This window comes from Littorina saxatilis, linkage group LG1, assembly GCF_037325665.1.
Source record: "Littorina saxatilis isolate snail1 linkage group LG1, US_GU_Lsax_2.0, whole genome shotgun sequence".
Classification (NCBI taxonomy): domain Eukaryota; kingdom Metazoa; phylum Mollusca; class Gastropoda; order Littorinimorpha; family Littorinidae; genus Littorina; species Littorina saxatilis.
The window spans coordinates 6,144,214-6,171,899 of NC_090245.1; the positions used below are offsets into that span (position 1 = coordinate 6,144,214).

The 27,686-nt window shown below is 42.7% G+C and overlaps 1 protein-coding gene and 1 long non-coding RNA gene across 6 annotated transcripts in view; one reads left to right on the top strand and one right to left on the bottom strand.

Annotated features, from left to right (window-relative positions):
• LOC138960069 (DDB1- and CUL4-associated factor 11-like) overlaps positions 1-27,686 on the bottom strand; it is a 63,073-nt gene that overhangs the window by 27,383 nt on the left and 8,004 nt on the right. For 2 of the 5 annotated variants that reach the window (XM_070331796.1, XM_070331807.1), the window contains exons 1-3: positions 7,809-8,232; positions 2,568-2,656; positions 882-913 (exon numbers count right to left, since the gene is read on the bottom strand). In XM_070331796.1, coding sequence (XP_070187897.1) covers positions 882-913; positions 2,568-2,656; positions 7,809-7,966 — 279 coding nt within the window. In that variant the 5' untranslated portion in view covers positions 7,967-8,232. Of the gene's footprint in view, positions 1-881; positions 914-2,567; positions 2,675-7,808; positions 8,233-23,416; positions 23,567-24,766; positions 24,877-27,686 lie in introns of those variants that run through there. The other 3 variants (XM_070331812.1, XM_070331820.1, XM_070331829.1) reach the window with 3 other exon arrangements.
• LOC138960120 (uncharacterized) lies at positions 24,913-26,882 on the top strand. The gene is made up of 3 exons (XR_011453891.1): positions 24,913-25,047; positions 25,784-25,987; positions 26,665-26,882. It is a non-coding gene; the product is annotated as an uncharacterized lncRNA (long non-coding RNA).

Consider the following 27,686-nt stretch of genomic DNA (forward strand, 5'->3'; position numbering starts at 1 on the left):
CCGGAAATGTGAGTGGAGTAAACCTTGTGAGAATATTCGTGGAATAATTACCCTTGACTGATATTACTGATAACAAACGGTCTTGGGAGGGCACAATTAATCCAACTCCAGACACTTAAAGGGACTCCCGTCACCCAATAAAGTGTTCAATGTCGGTGCAGAAGCTATTAAAAACAATTCATCTGTTGGGTTGGAATAGCTGGGAACTACACAGCAAGAACAGCTGCACTTTGTGAAACACTATGCTTGAAAGTCTTGTCCAGAAACACTGTCAGGTCTGGTTTAATTTATTTTCAACGCTTGTGGGCCATATTTGAATGAATTAAAGTACAGCATACCCATATTCCTTCAAACACCTACAAACAATGTTCGATTAGGGGGCGCAGGCAAAGTAGAAGTAATAAATTAATCTTTTTCTGCTCCTTCTGTGGCACTGACAAACACATGAGTTAAAACCGTATTTATCCCCAAAACAACCACCCACCCTCACAAACAACCACCCACCCTCACAAACAATCACCCACCATCACAAACAACCACCCACCCTCACAAACAAACAAACACAAACAAAGCTTCTATTGCATTAAATGATGTACTAAAGAGGATCAATTTTGACAGGAGAATGTTAAAGCCTGAAGGGTTTCAATGCAGCTGGTGTTTTTTTTCTTGTTTTTCCCCCTCTTTTCTTTCTCTGTGTCAACTTTGGTACAAACCTTTTTCCATATTTGGATAAGTTAATGAAGTCCAATTATACTGATCAGAGCAAAGCCAGTCAGATATGCAACAAGGCTATACATGCTTCCATTTTTGTTCAATCAATATACACATTTGTGTTCTCCTATTATCCACCAACTAGGTGATCAATAATTGATTCAACTCACATCGATTGAGGAAACATCTGGGCTGGTCTCCCCTGAAAAAAGCAGTGATTGCAGTCAATGTAAAACAATTAGAACACATTTGTGTGTGTGTGTGTGTGTGTGTGTGTGTGTGTGTGTGTGTGTGTGTGTGTGTGTGTGTGTGTGTGAGTGCGAGTGTGTGTGTGTGTGTCAGTGTGCGAGTGTGTGTGTGTGTGTGTGTGCGTGTGTGTGAGTGTGTGTGTGTGTGTTTGTTTGTGTGTGTGTGTGCGTGCATGCATGTGTGCGTGTGTGTGTGTGCCTGCGTGTATGCATGCGTGCGTGCGTGCGTGCATGCGTGTCTAGAAAGCTGAAATATAGCTGAAGACAAACTCCTTCACATTTTGTTAAAAATATTGCCTATCAGAAATATTTTATGTTAAGAGTTCAATAAAAAACAATAAAAATAAAAATAAGACAAATGTAATGGTTTCACTGGGCAAAAAGGGTCACAGCCACCACAGGTGATTGTTCTCATTAGTATTATGCAGTAGTTTTGTACTACAACTCTTTATCTCACTTTCTGCTGAGATCGTGTCTCTTTCTTTCTTTATTTGATGTTTAACGTCGTTTTCAACCACGAAGGTTATATCGCGACGGGGAAAGGGGGGGGGGGGGAAAGGGGGGGGGGAGATGGGATAGAGCCACTTGTCAATTGTTTCTTGTTCACAAAAGAAACTAATCAAAAATTTGCTCCAGGGGCTTGCAACGTAGTACAATGTATTATCCTACATACGTGAGAGAGACACCCGTGAGATAATAATTGTTCAAATCACACGTGTGTATATTATGTAAAGGAGGTCATGTCAAGCAAGTCTGGCAGGGACCTGTTTTTCCACTGCTTATGATGCCAAAGTCACCGAGACAAACGTCATTATAGAAACAAAATTTGCGCTCGCTAATTACCCTTGATGAATCTTTAGAACTAACACGTCATGCCACACTTTCAGAGTGACGTTTCTTTGCTTTGACGTAATAGATTGCACGAGGCTTTAGAAGAGATCGAGGTTCCAAAACAAGCATCTTCAATTTAGCTGCCTCGTCTGCAAGACATTTTCAGTAAAATACACGTTAAAGTACAGTATGTAGGATAAACAGAATACTACATGGCTTGCTGTGTCGTACCAGATTTACACTCGTTGCTTTTTCAAATAGTGAACAGCTCGCTTTCGCTCGCAGTTCAATATTTAAAAAAACAACTCGTGTAAATCTGGTACGACACAGCAAGCCATGTAGTATTCTATATTTACCTTACTGGGAGAATGCAAGTTTCCAGTACAAAGGACTTAACATTTCTTACATACTGCTTGACTAAAATCTTTACAAAAATTGACTATTTTCTATACAAGAAACACTTAACAAGGGTAAAAGGAGAAACAGAATCCGTTAGTCGCCTCTTACGACATGCTGGGGAGCATCGGGTAAATTCTTCCCCCTTACCCGCGGGGGGCAGAACGTGTCTCAGTTCAGATTAAAAATGTAAATTGCAGTTAGATACAGTGGAACCCCATTAAAGACCGAAACAAATCTGAGAAAAAATCAGGTCTTATAAAGGAGGTAGTCTTAAAATGGGGGTTCATTTACACAGGTTATCAACAGGAAGTCTGAGAAAACTGGGTCTTAAAAGAGAGGAAGTCTTAAATTTGGGTTCCCCTGTAGCCATGCACTCACTGGCTGGAGGACGTGGCGGCCCCACAGATTCAATGTCAGAGTCGCCCTCCGATTCATCGTTGTCCGAAGTGACGAAGCGAATCTGCCCACTGCAACACGCACGCACCCTGTTCATTTCGTGTGACCCATACCATCATGGAACAACAACAACAACAACAACAACAACAACAACAACAACAACAACAACAACAACAACAACAACAACAACAACAACAACAACAACAACAACAACAACAACAACAACAACAACAACATGTAAAACTCAGTGGTATCATCAAACAAAGTCTTTGAATATCATTAAAGTGGATATACATACCTCCGCCCTGTTCCTAAATTATTTTTATTTTTATCTTCATTTTATCTGAATGTGATATCATAAAAATACAACCATTACGCACCATAAAAATACACATGCCCAGAAAAAGTTGTGGCTTAAACACTTATAGCCTCAACCCCAACGCCTGTTCCTTTAACATTTCTAGCCTCAACCCAAACCCTGCTCCTTTAAACACTCATATCCTCAACCCAAACGCCTGTTCCTTCAACACTTCTGGAAGAGTGATAAACATAAACCACTCCAAGAGTCCAGAATCACAGGAGTGATAAACATAAACCACTCCAAGTGTCCAGAATACCAGGAGTGATTAACATAAACCACTCCGCCAAGAGTCCAGAATCACAGGAGTGATTAACATAAACCACTCCAAGTGTCCAGAATCACGGGAGTGATTAACATAAACCACTCCAAGTGTCCAGAATCACAGGAGTGATTAACATAAACCACTCCGCCAAGAGTCCAGAATCACAGGAGTGATTAACATAAACCACTCCGTCAAGTGTCCAGAATCACAGGAGTGATCAACATAAACCACTCCAAGTGTCCAGAATGACAGGAGTGATTAACATAAACCACTCCAAGTGTCCAGAATCACAGGAGTGATTAACATAAACCACTCCGCCAAGAGTCCAGAATCACAGGATTGATTAACATAAACCACTCCAAGTGTCCAGAATCACAGGAGTGATTAACATAAACCACTCCAAGTGTCCAGAATCACAGGTGTGATTAACATAAACCACTCCGCCAAGAGTCCAGAATCACAGGAGTGATTAACATAAACCACTCCAAGTGTCCAGAATCACAGGAGTGATTAACGTAAACCACTCCAAGTGTCCAGAATCACAGAAGTGATTAACATAAACCACTCCGCCAAGTGTCCAGAATCACAAGAGTGATTAACATAAACCACTCCAAGTGTCCAGAATGACAGGAGTGATTAACATAAACCACTCCGCCAAGAGTCCAGAATCACAGGAGTGATTAACATAAACCACTCCAAGTGTCCAGAATCACAGGAGTGATTAACATAAACCACTCCAAGTGTCCAGGATCACAGGAGTAATTAACATAAACCACTCCGCCAAGAGTCCAGAATCACAGGAGCGATTAACATAAACCACTCCGCCAAGAGTCCAGAATCACAGGAGTGATTAACATAAACCACTCCAAGTGTCCAGAATACCAGGAGTGATTAACATAAATACCACTCCAAGTGTCCAGAATGACAGGAGTGATTAACATAAACCACTCCAAGAGTCCAGAATGACAGGAGTGATTAACATAAACCACTCCAAGTGTCCAGAATCACAGGAGTGATTAACATAAACCACTCCAAGTGTCCAGAATGACAGAAGTGATTAACATAAACCACTCCAAATGTCCAGAATCCCAGGAGTAATTAACATAAACCACTCCAAGTGTCAAGAATCACAGGAGTGATTAACATAAACCACTCCGCCAAGTGTCCAGAATCACAGGAGTGATTAACATAAACCACTCCAAGTGTCCAGAATCACAGGAGTGATTAACATAAACCACTCCAAGAGTCCAGAATGACAGGAGTGATTAACATAAACCACTCCAAGTGTCCAGAATGACAGAAGTGATTAACATAAACCACTCCAAGTGTCCAGAATGACAGAAGTGATTAACATAAACCACTCCAAGTGTCCAGAATCACAGGAGTGATTAACATAAACCACTCCGCCAAGTGTCCAGAATCACAAGAGTGATTAACATAAACCACTCCAAGTGTCCAGAAAGACAGGAGTGATTAACATAAATCACTCCAAGTGTCCAGAATGACAGGAGTGATTAACATAAACCACTCCAAGTGTCCAGAATCACAGGTGTGATTAACATAAACCACTCCACCAAGAGCCCAGAATCACAGGAGTGATTACCGTACTTTCCGGGTGACAAGGCGCTTCGTTATACAAGACGCACCCCCTTCTTTTAAAAAAAAATTGTAATCCAGTCACCCATTGGACGCAGGGGGCTGATAGGGCGCACCAAAATGACCCAGTTTTTGCCATGAGAGGTGGTTCCCCTGTCATATCTGAGAGAGGAAACACTTCCTGCACCGGGGTCAGTACTGAGTGAAAATATGTGTGCTCTGTGTGTGCGGCCAGATCAAAGGCATTGTGATAGCTGGGTGGCCTTGTTTATAGACACGACCTTCTTCCCAGGGGTCAATGACCCAGTTTTTGCCATGAGAGGCGGTTCCCCTGTCATATCTGAGAGAGGAAACACTTCCTGCACCGGGGTCAGTGACCGAGTTTAACAGAGTGGAAATCTGTGTGTGCGGCCAGATCAAAGGCAGGGCAGTACCTAGTTGCTGAAACATGCATTATCACAAGTTGTTTGACTGGTACTCAAGCGGTCTCTTTGATTTTTTTCGTATTTCATACACGGATTAGGCGCTTCGTTATACAAGACCAGGGGTCGAACTCGAGGAAAAAAGTCGCGCCTTATGACCCGGAAAGTACGGTAACATAAACCACTCCAAGTGTCCAGAATCACAGGAGTGATTAACATAAACCACTCCAAGTGTCCAGAATCACAGGAGTGATTAACATAAACCACTCCGCCAAGAGTCTAGAATCACAGGAGTGATTAACATAAACCACTCCAAGTGTCCAGAATCACAGGAGTGATTAACATAAACCACTCCAAGTGTCCAGGATCACAGGAGTAATTAACATAAACCACTCCGCCAAGGGTCCAGAATGACAGGAGTGATTAACATAAACCACTCCGCCAAGAGTCCAGAATCACAGGAGTGATTAACATAAACCACTCCAAGTGTACAGAATCACAGGAGTGATTAACATAAATACCACTCCAAGTGTCCAGAATGACAGGAGTGATTAACATAAACCACTCCAAGTGTCCAGAATGACAGAAGTGATTAACATAAACCACTCCAAGTGTCCAGAATGACAGAAGTGATTAACATAAACCACTCCAAGTGTCCAGAATGACAGAAGTGATTAACATAAACCACTCCAAATGTCCAGAATCCCAGGAGTAATTAACATAAACCACTCCAAGTGTCCAGAATCACAGGAGTGATTAACATAAACCACTCCGCCAAGTGTCCAGAATCACAGGAGTGATTAACATAAACCACTCCAAGTGTCCAGAATCACAGAAGTGATTAACATAAACCACTCCAAGTGTCCAGAATCACAGAAGTGATTAACATAAACCACTCCAAGTGTCCAGAATCACAGAAGTGATTAACATAAACCACTCCAAGTGTCCAGAATGACAGAAGTGATTAACATAAACCACTCCAAGTGTCCAGAATCACAGGAGTGATTAACATAAACCACTCCGCCAAGAGTCCAGAATGACAGGAGTGATTAACATAAACCACTCCAAGTGTCCAGAATGACAGGAGTGATTAACATAAACCACTCCAAGTGTCCAGAATCACAGGAGTGATTAACATAAACCACTCCGCCAAGAGTCCAGAATGACAGGAGTGATTAACATAAACCACTCCAAGTGTCCAGAATGACAGAAGTACAGTGGCACCTGTCTACAGTGACCAGCCAAGGGACTGACCAAAAGTGGTCTTTAAACACAGGTGGTCGTTATGGAGAGGTGAATTATAAAGAAAAACAAGTCGCGAAAGGCAAAATTACTACATTTAGTCAAGCTGTGGAACTCATAGATTGAAACTGAACGCACTGCATTTTTTCACAATGACCGTAGTCCGCCGCTCATGCAAAACGCAGTGAAACTGACGAGCTTGTTTAGCGCGGTAGTGGTTTCGCTGTGCTGCATAGCACGCTTTTCTGTAAGGCCTAAAAAAAAAATAGGTGTGGTTACGGTAACCCGACTTACCCTATTTTTAGGGGCCGATCCTATAACTTTTTATTACATTTGTCCCAAAAACAAAACAAAAACGAGTGCAAAAAATGCAATGAAAGCGAAAGCGCCCGAGTCGCACACTTATTTCCCTGTCAAGTAGGTTTAATTTGTACACATTAGAAAAAAAAGTTAAAAAAAAAAAAAGTGATTGCCTACCTACCTACCCTATTTTTTTTGGGCTATGTTACCGTAACCACACCAATTTTTTTTTTTGGCCTAACTCTCTTCGTTTTAACTTTTTGAGCGTGTTTTTAATCCAAACATATCTTATCTATATGTTTTTGGAATCAGGAACCGACAAGGAATAAGATGAAATTGTTTTCAAATCGATTTCGGAAATTTAATTTTGATCATAATTTTTATATTTTTAATTTTCAAAGCTTGTTTTTAATCCGAATATAACATATTTATATGTTTTTTGGAATCAGAAAATGATGAAGAATAAGATTAACGTAAATTTGGATCGTTTTATAAAAAAAAAATTTTAATTACAATTTTCAGATTTTTAATGACCAAAGTCAATAATTATTTGTTAAGCCACCAAGCTGAAATGCAATACCAAAGTCCGGCCTTCGTCAAAGATTGCTTTACTAAAATTTCAATCAATTTGATTGAAAAATGAGGGTGTGACAGTGCTGCTTCAACTTTTACAAAAAGCCGGATATGACGTCATGAAACACATTTTATAGAAAAAATGAAAAAAATATCTGGGGATATCATACCCAGGAACTCATGTAAAATATCATAAAGATCGGTCCAGTAGTTTACTCTGAATCGCTCTACACACACACACACACACACAGACAAACACACACAGACACACATACACCACGACCCTCGTCTCGATCCCCCCTCTTTGTTAAAACATTTAGTCAAAACTTGACTAATTAATGTAAAAACCAGTCCGGGACCCTTTGGGTTGGTCGTTCTCAAGAGGCAGTCGCTAGGGCAGGTTTGACTCTACAAGTAATTAAAAGCATGACCAGTGTAACACAGAGGAGGATAGCGGTGCCACTCACTGTCGACGCCTGTACGCATGGCCATCCTCCACCTCCATATCATCTGTATAGTACTGTTCACCGATATCCACACCCATGTTCACAAGTCCCACACCAACACTCCCAACATGACCTCCAAAGTTGGCCGAGAGATGTCTAACATCAACGTCAGCTGTCATGATGTATACATGTACGCTCTTTCAGTTTGGTGACAAATTGTCCCTTTTAGCTTTGCTGTCTTCATCGAACGCAGAAGAAGAAGAAGAAGCTTTGCTGTCTTGTCTCAAGTGATCACAACCAGTCGTAATCCACGCTCGGTAGTTTTGATTTTCACGCAGCAGGCATTTTCAAGTTTGTGCTATAATTCCATGGAGTCATCTGTTTGCTCCGGTCCTGCTAATTACTGTCAATTACCGTCAACTGCCGTTACGGAACTACCGTCAACTTTTTGTGTGTCTTGAACTTTTTTTTCTCCCTAAATGCAGGTGGCTGAGTTCAAAACTTGCAAAGGTAGCGGAATCGCCATTTGGGGCGATAAGCACGGGATTTTTGTGATTCACGAAGTAGAAGCAAAGAGTGTATCCCTACGTAGGATACACTCTTTGGTAGAAGTGGATGACTAGGCGGGAGCCGGCGAGCACGTGATTTTTTCAGGCGAGCCGTGCGATTGGGTCCTGCTAATTACTAATTTAAAAATCCCAGCGTCACTCACAGTCTTCTTCTTCTTGTCGCTCACACTAGTTGTCAGCCCGGACAGCAAGACAATTGATGCCGCTCCAGTATAAAATCCGGAATACCTCCTTTGAAAAACAAGGGGCGCCTAGTCACTGACTCTAAGCAGAAGGCAAATGTCCTGAATGACCAGTTCTACAAAGCATTCAGTGACGGACGCACCTACACCAGCGAGGAGTTCCAGACGAAATGCACCATGTCCAGCGACCAGGAATCTTTTCCCACCATGGATGAAATCTCCATCTCAAAGAAGGGAGTTGAAAAACTCCTTCTGAACCTGGATCCCACCAAAGCAACTGGCCCAGACGACCTATCCCCCCGTGTCCTCAGAGAGCTCGCACCCGAAGTTTCACCAATACTGACGACCATCTTCCAGGAATCACTCCGCTCAGGGTCCGTCCCGGATGACTGGAAGACTGCCCATGTCGCCCCAGTATACAAAAAGGGCGAGCATTATGACCCAATGAACTACCGCCCAATTTCTCTCACAAGCGTTTCGTGCAAGGTGATGGAGCACATTCTGGTCAGCAGCATCATGAGTCATCTCGAGTCCAACAAGATACTGTGCGAAGAACAACATGGGTTCAGAAAAGGTCGTTCATGTGAAACCCAACTGCTTGAACTCTTTGAGGAACTCACAACCAACTTAGAAAATAGCCTCCAGACTAATATAGTTGTCATGGATTTTGCCAAGGCATTTGACAAAGTCAACCACAGCTTACTGTGCCATAAACTCCACCACTATGGTGTCCGAGGAAAGGTCAACAACTGGATCGGGAGCTTCCTCAGTGGGCGCCGCCAGTCAGTCGTCGTGGAAGGGGCAGAGTCTGACTATACTGACGTCAAGTCAGGAGTACCCCAAGGATCTGTGCTGGGCCCATGCCTCTTCCTAGCCTACATCAACGACCTACCGGACAGAGTCACTTCAAGCTCGCGCCTGTTTGCAGACGACACCATGCTGAACAGGCCAGTGACTTCTCAACAAGACCACGAGAGTCTCCAGGACGATCTGCGGAGCTTAGAAGCATGGGAAGAAGAGTGGGAAATGTCATTCCATCCTGACAAATGCAACACCCTCCCAATGACTCGAAGCAGAACAACCAAGCCCCACGACTACGTGCTCCATGACCACCAGCTGGAGTCGGTGGACGCCATCAAATACCTGGGCGTCACCATTCAGAAAGATGCAGGTTGGGACAAACACATCAACAACGTGTGTGCCAAAGCCAACAGTGCACTAGGCATGCTGAGGAGAAATCTGAAAATCGGATCTCCAAAGACAAAAGAACTAGCCTACAAATCACTTGTCCGACCAATAGTCGAGTACGCTTGCACAGTCTGGGACCCGCACAAGATCAAAGAGGTCAGTCAGATTGAAAAAGTGCAGCGTAGGGCAGCCCGTTTTGTTCTCAACAGACACAAACAGACGGCCAGCGTGGACGACATGCTCAACGAACTAGAGTGGCCCTCGCTAGAAGAACGCAGGAAAGAGGCCAGGCTCTCCATGCTGAAGAAGATCACATCGGGATCCGCACATGTGAGGTGCGAGGAGCTACACCTACTCGCCCCAAGGGCTAGAAGAGGAGTCCCCACAGAGAGACAGCAATTCAAGCGGATCCCAGCGAGAACAAACTACAGAAAGAACAGCTTCCTCCCAAGAACAATCAGGGACTGGAACGAGACCCCTTCATCCCTCCTCCTCTCACACCCCCAGGCCCCAGACTCCTGCATTGCGCAGGAGTCGAGTTCCTGCATTGTGCAGGAACTCCCCAGCCCCCAGTAGATTCTAGCTAGGCTTTTTTTTCTTTTTTTTTTTCTCACTCTTTGGAATCTGCAACCCTCCACAATGTGACATAATGGTCAGCCTAAATGACCGTGGTCACAATATGGAAGAAGAAGAAGAAGAATCCCAGCGCCCCTCACATTCGTGAGATCAAAATCAGCCTTGTCATCCACTTCTACTTCGTGAATCACAAAAATCCCGAGCTTATCGCCCCAAATGGCGATTCCGCTACCTTCGCAAGTTTTGAACTCAGCCACCTTTATTTAGGGAAAAAAAGAAGTTCAAGACACACAAAAAGTTGACGGTAGTTCCGTAAAGGCAGTTGCCGGCAGTTGACGGTAATTAGCAGGACCCGTTTGCTCACAGCTAGAAAAATCAATTTTTGTTTTTAAAACTGTTTTTCATATTCACATAGTTCTTCTTGTTAAACTCACAGCTGACTTGATTTCTTCAAAGCAATCTTCACTGTTTTTAGTAATTGGCATTATATTTCAACAAGAAATGCACAGACATTTGTTTTTTTGCAGTTGCTTTCACCAAGGATTGCAAGGTATCAGAGCAACACAGCAGTTTTTCAGCATATTTGTCTTCCGCTCTGAATAGCACAAAACGTCTTTAACCTCCAAAAAAACAAAGTATTATTATTCTTTTCTCAGAGCCAAACTGTTTACACCTGACCTTGTGCAGGTAAAATTCACCTAAAGAAATCTCCTCGCAATGCAACGACACCTCAGCTGCTGAGTGGTTTCCTCACACAACACACACTTAATTTTCACATTACCATTTTATGCCAATCAAAACTCTAATTATGACCGACAAATCTGTCTGCCTTTGTCACCCTGTGCTAGATCATTGATTCAAAGAAGTCACAGGTGTCTAAACTGTTCAACAATCTTCAGCAAAGTGGGACAAAACTATTGACTATTGATTGACAGCTCGTTGTGGCTTCATTATCACGGAGTACACAATCTGTGTAGCTTGATTACAAAAAAACAAAACTGGAGTGTGTTGAAAAGCAAGAAATTATTTCTTGCACTTCAAAAAACCTACCTGCATATCTCAACAGATAAATTTTATCTGGATTAAAAAAAAAAGTCATTTCACACACCACTTAAATTGATTACTCTCTGTGATTATCATTATTCCCTATTCCAGCCATCACTGCGTTCCTTTTCTTTACAAAAGCAATCTGTTCTCACACTAATTGAAAAATTACATGTATAAAAATTTTCTTTAATTCCACTTTTTTGCACAAGTGGTTATTTCTGTTTCAATCTGAGTAAAAATTAAAGATCCAGTCTGACTCAGAAACTGCCCCTATATAATATACTAAAAACCACATGTATTATTTCACAGGAACTCAAAGCTCTCATTTTGTTGAGGAAAACATCAAACTATATCTTCTTATGCTATTGAAAGTTTCTGCAATACATTTCTGTGCAGTAAACTCATACTCTATCCGGTGTTTCTGCTCATACTCAAGTCACAGAATAAAGATCCTGTATCCTTCTCACATTCAGAAAAGCCTTTTCCCCATCAAACAAACAGCCACCTGTTTGCAAGCAGGCTCTGCAGTGGCTCCTGTTTTGGTTCAGAGAACAAAGAAACACTCACAGGTTGTTTTCGTGTGTTTTTCTCTTTCAATGTGTGTGGGTTTTTTTCTGCTAAAAGAAAAACACTGTTTCTGTCCCAGTAACACACTTCTCAGATGCAATCCATTTTCCATGAGCACAGAAGCATAGTTCCTGCTACTTCCTTTTCTGAGCTTTCACAGAACATGGACTGACTAAACCAGGATAGTGTGGAGAGAGAGGCACAGAGCGTGCATGTGCCTGCAGTCTTAGCTTTCAAAGTTTTCAACATTTATCAGTTCCTCACCAGCCCCCCTCTGGTTATCTGTCCGGCTGCAAGACTGTCTGCCGCTCAACACCAGAAACAGGTCAAGTTCAACTCACTCCTGACCTATATACATCACTTGCTTTGCTTTACAACTTACTACGCAACACAGCTGTAAGTCTGTAATCATATGACACACCACAAGCACCCAACAGCCATCACCTGTTTGGTTATGCCTCGCACAAGCACCGGACCAGACACACGTTTTTTGTTTACTAAACTCAGCCCTATGACCCACATCCATCAATTAACTGCATGTACATCCACTACACAACATCACTGCCATTGTTCCTAATGATCTGCCAAACCACAGGCACAAGCACAGGACAAGACACAGATTTTTGTTTTCTAAACTCACCCCTGACCCAAACTCATCACTTGATTTTAACTTTACAACTGCATCTACTACACAACACAGCTGCCATGGTTCCTAATTATCTGCCAAACCACAGGCACCCAATAGCTGTCACCTGTTTGATAATGCCTTGCACAGACAAAGAAACAGGCATGCACACGTTTGTTTACTTCACTCACTCCTCATCCATGCCCATCACTTGCTTTACTTTACTAAGTATAACACAACACCTGCCTTTCTCATTATCAGTAAAACCATAGGCTCACAACACATGTTCCTTTTGATTACGCCTTGCACACGAGCACGTTTTTTTTATTCAATTAACTCATTCTGAACCTATATCCATCGTATACATTACTGTACATCGCTGCAAGCTCTTGTCATTAAAGGCACAGTAAGCCTCCCGTAAACCATCACAGAGCTCCCCGAGCGTCTAAATACAGTACAAGCATACTTCCATTTGAACGCTCACCGAACGGGAACATCCTGGCTGCTTTCTGTCGAGCGTGAGACATTTTCAAAGAATTTATTTTCGTAGACTTGTTCCGTTAACAACAACGGCGCCTCGTTTTTGCGCTAGACCTAACTTTTAAAATCTAAATAATAAATTGACAGCTTGTTACACAAACATTCTTTAATCATAAAAGAATTCGTTTTTCATCAAGACAAGATCAGAACAATTCGAAGTTGTGAAAGTTTAAAAAAAGAAAAGCCCGGAAGCAGGGTCACGCAAGGGTCGTAGCAGACGACGGCCGGTTTATCAGTGCAAATCGCCGTTCCTCTCAACAGTCAAAAGCCATCGCTAGAGTTCTTGTGAACCACAGCCGTTGTTTCGTGCATAAAAAAAACGTGCTATTGTAGATAAGCTCACGTCGAGTCGCATTCAAATGACTAACTATGACGACTGCATTGTGAAAAGGGAAAACTGGATCACACGGGTTCACGATGGCTCAGGGGTAAGATAAACCACGCAAAAATAAATTCTTTGAAAATTGTTCGCTCTTTACGGAGGGCACCTAGGATGTTCTCAATTGGTGAGTGTTTAAATGAAATGGTGTTTGTACTGTGTGTAAAAGCCTGACCGTATCTGTGATGGTTTACGGGAGGCTTACTCTGCCTTTAATTTTCAAACCACACACACACAGCTTTCACCTGTTGTTGTTTTTAGTGTTGCACAGGACTTCTGCACTTGCTTCTTGTCTCCCAAACTCAGTCCTGACCCACATCCACATATATATATACACTATTTATGTTACAGTGGACCCCCCCCCCCCCCCCCCAATTTAAGACTTCCTCCTTTTTAAGACCTTCCTTGTACAGATTTTCAGTATATAACCTCTGTACATTTACCTCCATTTTTAAGCCTCCCTCCATTTTAAGACCCGATTTTCTCAGTTTGTAGAGGTCTTAAAATGCGGGTTCCACTGTCCTGCACATAGCTGCTGTCTCAATTCAGTGTCAAAGCAGCAAACTGAGCATAACAGGCTCTCACTTGTTTTGACACACACTTTCTTATTCCTTACAGAGGCACTTGACAATAGGATCATTGGTGTTGCATGCTCTAGATTCTCAACAGCTTTCTCCAAGTCAACACGTTTGTTTTTAAAGGGAGGTTCCACTGTAACAGGCTCTCAAAAGAATTGGAGAAGGCTCTTAGCCTGTCACTGTAGTTTATCACTGTTAATGCTTTGGACAGACACTGACACTGAATCAGCCTTACTTCTTCTTCTTCTGCGTTCGTGGGCTTAAACTCCCACGTACACTCGTGTTTTTTGCACGACTGGAATTTTACGTGGATGACCGGTTTTTACCCCGCCATTTAGGCAGCCATACGCCGTTTTCGGAGAAATCATGCTGGGTATTTTCGTGTTTCTATAACCTACCGAACTCTGACATGGATTACAGGATCTTTTTCGTGCGCACTAGGTCTTGTGCTTGCGTGTACACACAGGGGTGTTCGGACACCGAGGAGAGTCTGCACACAAAGTTGACTCTGAGAAATAAATCTCTCGCCGAACGTGGGGACGAACTCACGCTGACAGCGCCCAACTGGATACAAATCCAGCGCGCTACCGACTGAGCTACATCCCCGCCCCGAATCAGCGTTACAAAACACAGGCTTTTAAGGATTTTTAATACAATTTTTTACAGTTTGGAATTTGTTTTCTTCAAAGAAAATGTGTCTGAACCTGATAAAACCGTGTGCCATTTAAATTATTTTATATGCTGATAGTGGGAAAGTAGCGCAAAGTGTGACTTCAAACAAAGAATGAGTTTGTGGAAACAGCTGGAGGCTTACACTGTTGTGGGTATTTAATGAGTTCAGTAAAAGTGCAAACAGACATGGGCTGAATTAAGGAACAATGTCAGCAAACAAGTATCTCCCCCAAGTCAGTCCACCAACCTTCTACCTAAGCTAGTCTCTAATCAATGTATCTGTAAATACTTAAGTGTCTTCTTTGTCTGTTTATTATTTATTCATTGTAGATTAGTCCCTTTTTAGGGTGAGGGTCAGATGTAAACAAGAACAAGAAGGGCAAAGCCCATACGACTCACATGCTTGACCTTTACATGACCTTGACCTTCAGCTAAACCTAGCAATGACATCATACACTAAGAACTGCTTTACACATTTTTCCTACCAAAATACATGTGACCTTGACCCAAGGTCAAGGTCATCCAAGGTCATGCAACACAAAGCTGTTAATTCAAGACATAGGAAGTACAATGGTGCTTATTGGCTCTTTCTACCATGAGATATGGTCACTTTTAGTGGTTCACTACCTTATTTTGGTCACATTTCATAAGGGTCAAAGTGACCTTGACCTTGATCATGTGACCAAATGTGTCTCATGATGAAAGCATAACATGTGCCCCACATAATTTTTAAGTTTGAAACAGTTATCTTCCATAGTTCAGGGTCAAGGTCATTTCAAAATATGTATACAATCCAACTTTAAAGAGCTCCTGTGACCTTGACCTTGAAGCAAGGTAAACCAAACTGGTATCAAAAGATGGGGCTTACTTTGCCCTATATATCATATATAGGTGAGGTATTAAATCTCAAAAACTTCAGAGAAAATGGGGAAAATGTGAAAAATAGCTGTTTTTTAGACAACATTTATGGCCCCTGCGATCTTGACCTTGAAGCAAGGTCAAGATGCTATGTATGTTTTTTGGGGCCTTGTCATCATACACCATCTTGCCAAATTTGGTACTGATAGACTGAATAGTGTCCAAGAAATATCCAACGTTAAAGTTTTCCGGACGGACGGACGGACGGACGACTCGGGTGAGTACATAGACTCACTTTTGCTTCGCATGTGAGTCAAAAAGCAAGTCACTGCTTATTCTGCACCGTCCTTAAATAAAGAACAATTTACTGTGATGACTGCTAGTACAATCCAAACACTATCTCAGTATCTGTCCTTTTGTCCAATTGTTGTTATAATCGTTTACAGGCACGCAGGGTGTGCGGAAGAAAATTTTTATTTTTATGTAACATTTTAATGGACAATAAAATGTTGTTATTGTTATTGTTAGAAGGTGATGCTTCAAGCACAGTCACAAAGCAAGGTACAGGGTACCGTCTTCTATGTGACAGGTGTGTATTGGCTTAGCCACAAAACAAAATTTATGAGAGAGAAAAAGCCAAGACAACATCCCCCAAACACCCCCCCCCCCCCCCCCCCACGTCCCCAAAACATCCGTCAAGGTCAATACTACAGACAGTTTAGTGTGCATGCAACCTGTTACCATTTTATGTCCCACACATTCTGTCACAAAGAAACCGCGTTTTCCACAACGGCGAGAACAAAGGAGTGTGTGACGTAGCCCTGGGATTCCTGTGTGCACATGCAACCCCCCCCCCCCCTCTCCTTGTGACATTAGTCCTCCCTCTCCCACCCTTTTACCCCCCCAGGAATGAGTGCACACACAGATCTGTAAAAGGGGGCTTGCTACAGTATCTCTGGTGCACATGAAACTCGGCAGCTATTCCTGTGATCGCCAAGCTTGCATGCATCCACTTAAATTGTGAATGTTCACTTAGAAAGTACAGCACACGTGAACTATACGGTAAACGGATTTCACAGGTATCTTTTTTTGCGGCATAAGCTGTTGTTAGATGCCGCATCCCCCTCCCCCCCGCCCCCTCCTTTTCCACCTCAACCTATAACTCCTGGTTCTATCCAAAGGCTAAGTTTGTAAAGTGAAGGTGCAAGTGGAGCAAACTGGACCCACCCCGCTCTCGGTTTTCTCTTCAAGGCTATGTATGTTTAAAAAGTGATCTTGTAAGTTGAACATCCCCCCCCCCCCCCCCCCTTTTGTATACACAGACATCTCTGTGACTCTGTGGTCATATCCAAAGGCCGCGATAGTTACGTTTGTAACGTGCACGTGCAAGTTGAACGTACCCCCACCTCGCTCTCTAATCGGTGATATCCCCAAGGCTTTGGTTAGAAAAAAAACTGACTTGTATAATAACACCTCCCCCCCCCCCCCCCCCCCCGCATTTACATAGATAAACTAGATCTCTCTGGTCTCAAAGCTATGTTTTAGTTTGCAAGGTGAACTTTCGAGTGGTGCACACGATCTGCTAAAAGCATTTGTTGATGCGAGAGTTGTACAAGTGTACTCTCCAGAAGAAGAAAACAGTGTGGTGAAAGCAGCTTTTCTAGGGACACAGATGATACAGTAAGGCAACAACAACAAATAGTCTGTTTACGGTATCCCGACCGACCCCGTTTTTTCGCGCGACCCTAGACATTTTTTTGGCATTTGGGGGAGAAAAAAAAAGTTTTTGTTTTTTTGGCAAAATAACTTAAAAATACGGTTTTTTGGGGGCCTATGTTACCGTAAACAGACTATTTTTGGGGGAGGGGCCTAATCACAGGCGGAAGGTATCGTCCTGTGGCCTAATCATGTCGGTCAGTCACTCAGCTGTAGCGTGATCAGTGCCAGTGCACCTAGTAATGCGTTTTTCTGTCTCTTTCTCCTGATTGGAGGTCATGTGTACTTATAGTGTGTGTTCCGCGTCGGATGTAAAACGCACATTGCATTGTCGTCCGTTTTGTCTTTCGTGTTTCTCAGTATAGAGCAATTTCTGGTTTTGCTGTCGGTGTATAAGTGCCATTCAAGTCGCACACGCAGACACACACACACACACAAATACATGCATTACGCACACATACACACACACACACGCAGTGGATTCAGTCCTTGCTCATTCAATGATTTCAAGGTTAATTGATCCGTTTTGTGCAATCTCTCCCCGTGACTTTAAAAACGTCTACTACAAGTGGACTCCCTCCGATCCCCCCCCCCCCCCTCCACAACTTCCGTCAAAGGATGTAGTCTTCAAATGGTGTTACTGAAGTTTATAGATTACATGAACAGGAAATTTGAAAAACCAAGTCTTGATAATGAGGGGAGAGGGGGGGGAGAGCCGCTTCCTAAAAGGGGGTTTCCATTGTATAAACAGATTTATATTTACCCACAGCCGCCCCTAAACAGAACATATGTGCAGTTTATGTCACATGTGCTCATTATTGTTTGGGATGTTATGAGCAAAATGGTGTCTGCATCAAGCAATCCCAAGGTCTGTGTACCATACATATCACACTGCGCAATTTATATTTGCACCATTATCATGATGGAAACTTGACCTGTAAGATGTCAAATCCAGCAGAATTTACAGCCTGCTGTATGTTAGAAAGTGCCGACTCTGTCAATGACTGTTGGAAAAATGCACACAGAATAATGTGTGGTTATTTGCATGCTTCTTCTTTTCGTTTCTGAGCTGTTAACTCTCAGGGTCACCTTTTGGTTTTAGTGCAACACCATTTCTTACCCTGGGTATACTTTCACATGTTTCAACTTTGAACCTTCAAAGAATATTTGAGCATGGAAATTAGATCAGAAATGGCAAGATCCAAAGAGCAGACTAGTGAATACAACACCAAAGAACATAAGTGAACCATCACTGTCACTGTAACCTTGTCAGGGCCGGATCGGGGGGGGGGGGGGGGGGGGGGGGGGTTCCTGGGGTTCCGGAACCCCCCCCCCCCCCCCTGGCCATCCAATGTACCTCTCAGAGAAAAAAAAATGTGGACTTTGGACCCCTGCCTTCAGTTGGAACCCCTCCCCCCCCCCCCCCCCCTCAAACGAACTTGGTCCGGCCCTGCTTGTCAGTGCATAAACCCAATATGCATTTTGTTTTAGCTTTTAAAAACTTGAAGAAAAAAGCCACCTTTGAATGAATATAAACAACCAAAAACCTGTTCATATGTAGGACACTGCATATTGTTAAAGATGATGAGAACTTTTTCTTTCCCGTTTCTATACTGACCAGCCAAGGCACCAACTGACAGTGTGCATCAATCAATCAATCAATATGAAGCTTATATAGCGCGTATTCCGTGGGTACAGTTCTAAGCGCTTGTCGAAGAGTTGTCAACACAGGACTAACAAAGAAACTAACATCTACAGACGGACACGAACCCTATCACACACTAGCAAACCCTGATAAACATACAACAAACAACTGTTTAACAACAATGTACACATCAATAGCTAGGTCCAAACAAAATAATATTAAGCACAAAGAAAACACCTCTCACAGAGCACAGCACAAGAATGTCTTTTGGGGCACAACACATCACGTCGAACATGAAAGTCGCAGCCAGCTACGGGAAGAACTGAGTCTTCAACCTACTCTTGAACGCGTCAAGAGAGGGGCTCTGGCGAAGCTCAAGCGGCAGGGAGTTCCAGACGGAGGGGCCCGCGGAGGGAAATGCACGCTGACCAGCAGATGCGAGTTTCGAGCGAGGGATGTGAAGGCGGAGTGGGTCAGCAGCAGAACGAAGGGGACGGTCGGAGGGCTGGGTGTACAGGTCCAGGGAGGATTGAAGGTACTCGGGAGCAGAGTCGTTGAGACACTTGTAGACCAGAGTGGACAGTTTGTATGAGATTCGGTGTTGACAGGGAGCCAGTGCAAGGAGCGAAGTAAGGGGGCGATGTGGTCTCGCTTCGTCTTCCTCAACTTTCTGAGCAGGCTGTAAATTCTGCTGTACTTTTGGTCAGCCCTTTGGGTGGGTGTTATAGTCAGGTTCCACTGTATAATCTGAGCGGGGGGGGGGGGGGGGGCTCTAGCAGAGGACGTTTTTAATTATTAATAACATTTAAGCAACTTTTATATTAGTGCTTAATTGATACAGAAAGTTGTTCCAGATTATCTGTAATATCTTGTGTTTACACGGTTAAGTGCTATCCCTAATCATTTTTGCTCTACCCTGATAAATTTGTGAGTGATATATAACAGTTGTCTAGATTATTTTTAAATAATTAAAACGTCCTCCATCTGCCCCTTGCTCAGACTATACATGTACCAGATTCATTCTGATTCACTTGAACATTTTTTTCCTCTGTTTACTTTTAGGGTTTTATCACCTACATATATAGTTGTTCCCCTGTAAAATAAAAGGTGCTTGTGAAACTGTCCATCTTAAATTCTTTGCAGAGTTTCCTTTCCACAAAACACCAAAATAATCTTATTAATTTCAGAAAATAAAAAAATATGAGTACTCTTGGTAAAACAGACTCCTACAATCATGTGGATGCGGATCACTCACTGACTGCCACACGGTGCCACCTCCAGCCCCTCAACCAAAGATCTTTGCCTCAACTGAACAATGATAAAATGTACGAATGCACCAGGAACAAGGGGAGCAACCCTCTTTTTCAGAGACAGCACCAAACAGAGCAGTTATCTCCCATCTACCAATGAAGCACTTGTCGATTTGAAAATTACATAAATTCCATCTTTCTCATTCTACTCTGACTGAGAGGCCATGAGACAGGACTGGTTCTGTTCCTCTCCACTGTTCGCTAGACACTCATTCTTCTTCTTCTTCTTCGTTCATGGGCAGAAACTCATGGTTTTAACATTTACATGGGTGCAACCTGGAAAATTCCAAAAACCGGCAAAAGTTGGGGTCCAGCTTTTTTAGTATTTAAAATGCCAAAAAAACACTCTCCTGGAACAAAAACATCGGCAGCCGATGAAACCAAAAACCGGCTGCCGGCGTGTGATGGTGTGATTGTGACTGCTGTAGTGTGGGCGTGTGTGTGTTGGTGTGTATGTCAGTGAATGTGTGGGCGTGTGTGTGTGTGTGTCAGTGTGTGTGTGGGTGTGTGTGTGTGCGTGATTTTACCAACACTACGCTAAATTCCTTGTGCTTTAAATGTTTTTTTAATGTCACTTGGCTCAATAAATACTGTATTCTGTATTCTGTATTCTGTTGCACCCATGCATTTAGTCAGTTTTGAGCTTACAATTCTTCTTCTTTTTCGTTCATGGGCTGAAACTCCCACATTCACTCATGTTTTCGCACGAGTGGGTTTTTACGTGCATGACCGTTTTTATTCCGCCATTCGGGCAGCCATAACCGCTTTCGGGGGAACCATGCTGGGTATTTTCGTGTTTCTATAACCCACCGAACTCCGACATAGATTGCAGGATCTTTTCCGTGCATACTTGGTCTTGTGCTTGCATGTACACACGAAGGGGGATAAAGCACTAGCAGGTCTGCACATAAGTTGACCTGGGAGATCGGGAAAAATCTCCACCCTTAACCCTAGAGGCGGCTGCGGCCGGGATTTGAACTCACGACCTTCCGTTTAGAATAGGAGGCCGATCCGCTGTTATATATATATGTGTGTATCTTTTATATTATAATCTCCTGAATCTAAAAAAATATATAATTATACTCATGTTGTGTTTGGATTGAAAACAAGCTAACAAAATCAAGAAAATCTGTTTCACGCATATTACTTTATAAGGTTCATTTGGTTTGTGTTACCAAGACAAGTGTGTCAGTACTGTCTCCCCCGCAAAGTTTCAGACAGCCTATACCCTTTACTGGTCTTTGTGAAAAATAAAATCAATGCCTTCAGTTTCCCCTTTACACGACATGTTAACTCTGTGTTTGCAAAACTATTTTAACTCATTGTCTCCCAGGTACCCACACATTTGGCTCTATCTGACCAGGTACGGATATATCAGCTCAGACAGTTCGCTTCAGTCGCTTCCTGTATGGTCGATCTAACGCCTGCATTCCAGCGTGTTGATACACAGTTTCTACACAGTTACTACTATTCTGAGTGACCTGCTGCAGCACAGTTGGTCTCGGCTTAAATAACCTTGGTCAACATAGGTGTAAGGGTAGAAAGTGTTGAAGGAGCTATGGTTGAAGGCAAATCCAGTATGCACATAGGTCAAGAGGAATGCATGATAAAAACTGTGTACAGCATCAAGCAATGAAAGGAACAGAGGTACTGGATCAACACCCACTCAGTGGATAGTGATTTGACACCTGAAGTGTCTAGTACAGTCCAACCTGCCCTGGCGACCACCTCTTGATAACAACCACCTGCCCAATACAACCACCTGCCCAATACAACCACCTGCCCAATACAACCACCTGCCCAATACAACCACCTGCCCAATACAACCACCTGCCCAATACAACCACCTGCCCAATACAACCACCTGCCCAATACAACCAGCCCAAACAAACCCCGAAGAGGTTCTTCCCCATACAATTCACATTTCCATAATGACTAGCTGTCTATGAGGACCACTTTTGGTTGGTGCCTTAGGTGGTACATGGTTGTCATAGACATGTTCCACTAGTGTCAATAAAATCCGTTATCCGAGTACTTTTTCTTCTTCTTCTTCGTTCATGGGCTGAAACTCCCACGTTCACTCGAATTTTTAGCACGAGTGGATTTTTACGTGTATGACCGTTTTTACCCCGCCATTAAGGCAGCCATACACTGCTTTCGGAGGAAGCATGCTGGGTATTTTCGTGTTTCCATAACCCACCGAACTCTGACATGGATTACAGGATCTTTTCCGTGCGCACTTGGTCTTGTGCTTGCGTGTACACACGAAGGGGGGGTTAAGGCACTAGCAGGTCTGCACATAAGTTGACCTGGGAGATCGGAAAAAATCTCCACTCTTAACTCACCAGGCGGTAGCAACCGGGATTCGAACTCACGACCTCCCGATTAGAAGGCCGACGTCTTACCACCACGCCACTGCGCCCGCCACTCAACCAGACTATTAAACAGAAACATTTATGAATGCATACATGACACATGTTTATACCAAACCAGCGTCTTCAAGCGACAATTTCCGTTATTGAAAGACCCAGGCAATCCATTCAAGGAAGAATGAGTTTCAAGAAAATAAATAACGCAGGGGGTCCAGGGGGCTGCATAGGTCCCCTATCAGGGTCCAGGGGCAGAGCCTTTTGTAGGGGTCTTGGGGCGTAACCTGAAGCATGTTGGCCTTGTAAAATGAATGTAACCTCCTCTGGTAACCCCCTCTGGTGACCCCCTCTGGTAAAAGATCCATTGTGCATGTAAAGAAAAAAACTATTTTCAATTTTTTGCTTTCCGAGAAATCTGCGACATCAGGCCAAAAAAAAAAAATAGGTGTGCAGGTTAAGGTAACATAGCCAAAAAAAATAGGGTAGGAAGGTAGGCGATCACTTTTTTTTTTACTTTTTTTTCTAATGTGTAAAAATTAAACCTACTTGACAGGGAAATAAGTGTGCGACTCAAGCGCTGTCGCTTTCATTGCGTTTTCTGCACTCGTTTTTTTTATTTTTTTTAATTTTTTTTACAAATGTAATAAAAAGTTATAGGGTCGGCCCCTAAAAATAGGGTAGGTCGGGTTACCGTAACCACACCTATTTTTTTTTTAGGCCTCACAGAGATTTGGATTGCCTGAAGACCAGAAGACAGTCCAAACCAAGGCACAACCTTGAGGAGATCTTCACTACAAAGGTGACTTACCTGCGAATAAGGTAGGCAACAATGCCGGGCAGTTCAGAGTTGGCGGGGTTAGGCTGATCAGTGTCTTCATCCGAGTCCATATTGGGCGACCTCCTGGAGTTGTTAGATCCCATCAATTACTTTATCCACATTCCTTCCTGATGCTCAAGTCTGCAAGTGTAACAAAATGCACAGTAGAAACTTTGATATCTGCATAGGATTTGATTATCATTCCAGAAGTTTCTGTAACAGCTTTCAGTTTCAGCAGTAACACTTTGGGGTTTTACTTGCACAAGTGTTTCTGCTTTTGTTTTGTTCAGCTGTTGAGTTACTCTTCTAACGAGGTATGGGGAGACAGAGAGAGACAGACAGAGAGACAGACACTGAGACTGACAGACAGACACTGAGAGAGAGACACAGAGAGAGAATGTACATGTATGTATCAGGGCCGGACCAAGTTCGTTTGAGGGGGGGGGAGGGGGGGTCCAACTGAAGGCAGGGGTCCAAAGTCCACATTTATTTTTTCTCTGAGAGGTACATTGGATGGCCGGGGGGGGGGGGGTCCGGAACCCTAGGAACCCCCCCCCCCCAGATCCGGCCCTGTGTATATAAGTGCATGCACATGCACGTAAACTATATACATGTATCATATGTATTGTCAAAGCCAGAAACATGCATAAATTACTTCTAATACTGAGTTTTAATGTACAACAAACAAAAAAATGCAGTAATGATACCATGAGCTGCTTATAGATGTCTCTGCTGTTCTATTGTGAAAATATCAACTGTACTTGAAGAGCACAATAAACACATCATAGGCATGAATCGGCCCATTAAGATTGTTGTCAATGTCAGGACATTGTCGTTTGCATACACTGATACAACTTACAAGGTTCATGAAAAACTCTGGCCAAAATCTCCATCAGTTTGCGATGTGATTTTATTGTAAAACACAAGAGAGTGGTAAAAACAGGTGTTTCTATTGACTATCTGACAGCACCTGAAAGACCGCAACTGCCAGTTTACCTTTGGCTGACCACAACAAGGACGATTATTTTGCCAAGGATTTTGTTCATGTTGTTAACTCACGACAAATGCACGTGTCATATTAACAAGTTTAAATCAGTCAATCGTACATCGGAAGCGAAAAGAATTAGCTATGCAAACGAACCCAATAAAATCTTAATCATAATTGAAGAAAAAAAGTGTCAAAGTCACTCGATTCAGTGGCAGTGGCAATGTCCGGACATAGATAGTGCACAAGCACCGTGACTGGGCACAATATTGCCATTATAATCGCAATTTTCGCATGATACTAACACATCTGAGACTCGAGATGCATGCCTTACACTTCACGGGAAGCAAACATACCTCATGACACGAAGGCGATTGTGTCACATCGTGGACTAGCTGTGTATTTTTGGAAGAAATATGTGTGCTTGTGTAACCCAAAGTTTAGCACAACAAAGAGCGCGTAACTCTTGCAAAATTAATTCCGAGTTGTGTCCCTTGAAAGAGCAAGGCCGTGTTGTTGGAGGAGTGCATTCCCTTGAACCATGCTTCGCAGCAACATCTTTCTTCTAGTTGCAGACAATCTTTGAGTTCGGTAGTCATGTGGTGTTAATTAAGACCAAACATTTTCACAGTTTACGGTTAGTATTAAACTTGGATTTTACCTGATTTTTTTGCTGACTGCATGACTAAACAAATCTGCAGCAGGAATTCAGTAGAGGTTTGTGTTGGCTTTCATACATGATGATGATGTGGGCAAAACTCCTCGTCTCCTGAACGTCGTGATCATTCTGGCGTGAACCTTATAACTTTATAAGGAATCTGCGCCAACATTACTGCTGCCACTGAGAAAATTAGTCGCACCAACCAAATGAGGATAGTTGCCCTGTACAGGGACTGCCTCACTATGTGAAGAAGAAGAAGAGGACGTGAAATTTGAACGCATTTTACCCCAACATTTTGTTTCATTCGATAAGGCACCGAATGAATAACTCGATAAGTCCTTTGAATGAGGACTGAAGGATTTTTTGATAAAGCAAAGTTTTCAGTTAAAATATTTGTTCCATTTTTCATCACGAATTAGACCCCATGAGTGGAATATGGTGTCCAAAGTTCGAATAGCAGTTACAGTACATGGGAGGGAAGGAGGGATACTATGGAGTTCATAAAAAAATATAAACAAGACTGAATAACTTCCTACCAATAGGCTCATGTGTAAATTACCAGTTGGTAATATTTTTGAATGTTCAAACTTATTCTTTGTACTTCTCCCCCCATCCCCTCATCCCCTCTCTAAATTCAAGTAACTGGTAATCAAAGATTCAAAATGTATTTCACATTCAGTATGAAGTTTTAATGAAAAATGATTTGTTTCAGGACGTATTCTAGCAGTATACAGCATGGAATCAACAGTTTAAATTTTGCCAGCTGTACCCCTCTTCCTGTGTTCATCTTGACTGAGCAAAACAATGGCTGACGTGATTCGACGCCTCCACCAGGCGATACAGAACGATGATATGAAGGGTGTAGAAGCAGCGGTGGCAGCAGGAGCAGACATGGACCAAGTGTTCGGCATGCAGGGTAAGAGAGGAGGAGTACTTCTGTCGGATTTTTGAAGACAAACAAAAATCCAAGGCTGCAATACAGTGAAACGCCCCTTTTAAGACCCCCCCCCCCCCCCCCCCCAAATTAAAGTCTTCCTCCCTTTTTAGACCCTATTTTTCTCAGACATTCTGTTCTTAATCTTTGTAAATTTACCCCACATTTTAAGACCTGCTTTTCTCAGACTTTTGAAGGTCAGAAAAGGGGAGATATAGATCCACTGTATAAAAGAACATTTGCAGACAAGTGTATGTAACGTCAGACAATTAAAAGAGCTCAAGAAGTTTATAAAATCCAAGGTTGCATTAGTTGGTTTGGCTTTTGGATGCCACTTTCAGACAATTTCCTTTTTAGTATCACATCAAGAGTGCCTATGACAAGTTCATTTATTTTCATGTCATAGAAATCTCCTTAATAAATAAAAAGTAACCGTTCAATATAAAATCTGGAGCTATTTCTTTTTATCTTTTTGTTGTTGTTGTTTTGTGTAAACTCTGAATATTTGCTTTTAAAGCAGTGAAAATGTTTGGCGTGTACTTTGGGAAACACTTCAAGTTGAATATTTATAGCACCGTTGCAATTTAAGTTAACAATTCTGATCAGATGGTGTTGGTGGTTTCACTAATGCAACTTGACCGCTTGCTTTTGACGGGCAGGTACGGCTCTTTGTCAGGCCGTCACGACAGGTAAACGTGATATGGTCGCGCTGCTGCTGGAGCTGGGGTGTAATGTCAACGCAGAGGACTTTGACGGAGGCTTCCCCCTTCCTCTTGCCATCAGGAAACACATGACTGACATCGCTCTCTTGTTGATGTCTGTCTCGTCTTGCGATGTCAACATCTTGGACCCTGTTTCAAAACATGTGAGTGTCTGTGTGTGTGTGTACTTTTTTATTTTTTTTAATATGACAGGTGTTGGGATGGAGACTTGGATTTTACAAATGCAATGGTCCTCCTCTTATAAGACTTTCAAAAATCGTTAAAACTTTTTTGGGGAGATAGTCTAAATTGGACAGATATTCAAGTAAATTGGACAGATATTCAAGTAAATTGGACAGAATTTCTAGTAAGATGGACAGAATTTCTAGTAAAATGGACACATATTCAAGAAAGCAGGGTCTTTCAAGTGAGGAAGTCTTAAATTGGGGAGGGGGATTCTTAAAGGCACAGTCCTTCCGTGTGTTCAGGTCACATCCTAAATCGTGCCAAGCTTTAATCTGGGATAAAAACCATCCCTTCACTTGGACTCATACCAAAATGCAACTCCCTAGCTTCTTTCTGTGCAGGGTAGGAATTGTGTATGAAGTTATTTTGTAGCTGGCGCTAGTAGTAGTAGTAGTAGTAGTAGTTAGTAGTAGTAGTAGTTAAAAGAAAGACATAAGATCATTTAATATTTACATGTTCACACAGGCAGTTGGTTTTGGGTATGTGTCCAAGTAGAGGGATGGTGTTATCCCAGATAAAAGCCCGGCCTCATCTTCTTCTTCTTCTTCGTTCATGGGCTTAGACTCCCACGTTTACCCATGTTTTTAGCATGGATTTTTACGTGTATGACCGTTTTTACCCCGCCATTCAGGCAGCATACGCCGATTCCGGGGGGAGCATGCTGAGTATTTCGTGTTTCATTATAACCCCGAAACCTTAATGGATTACGGAATTTTTTCCGTGTGCACTTGGTC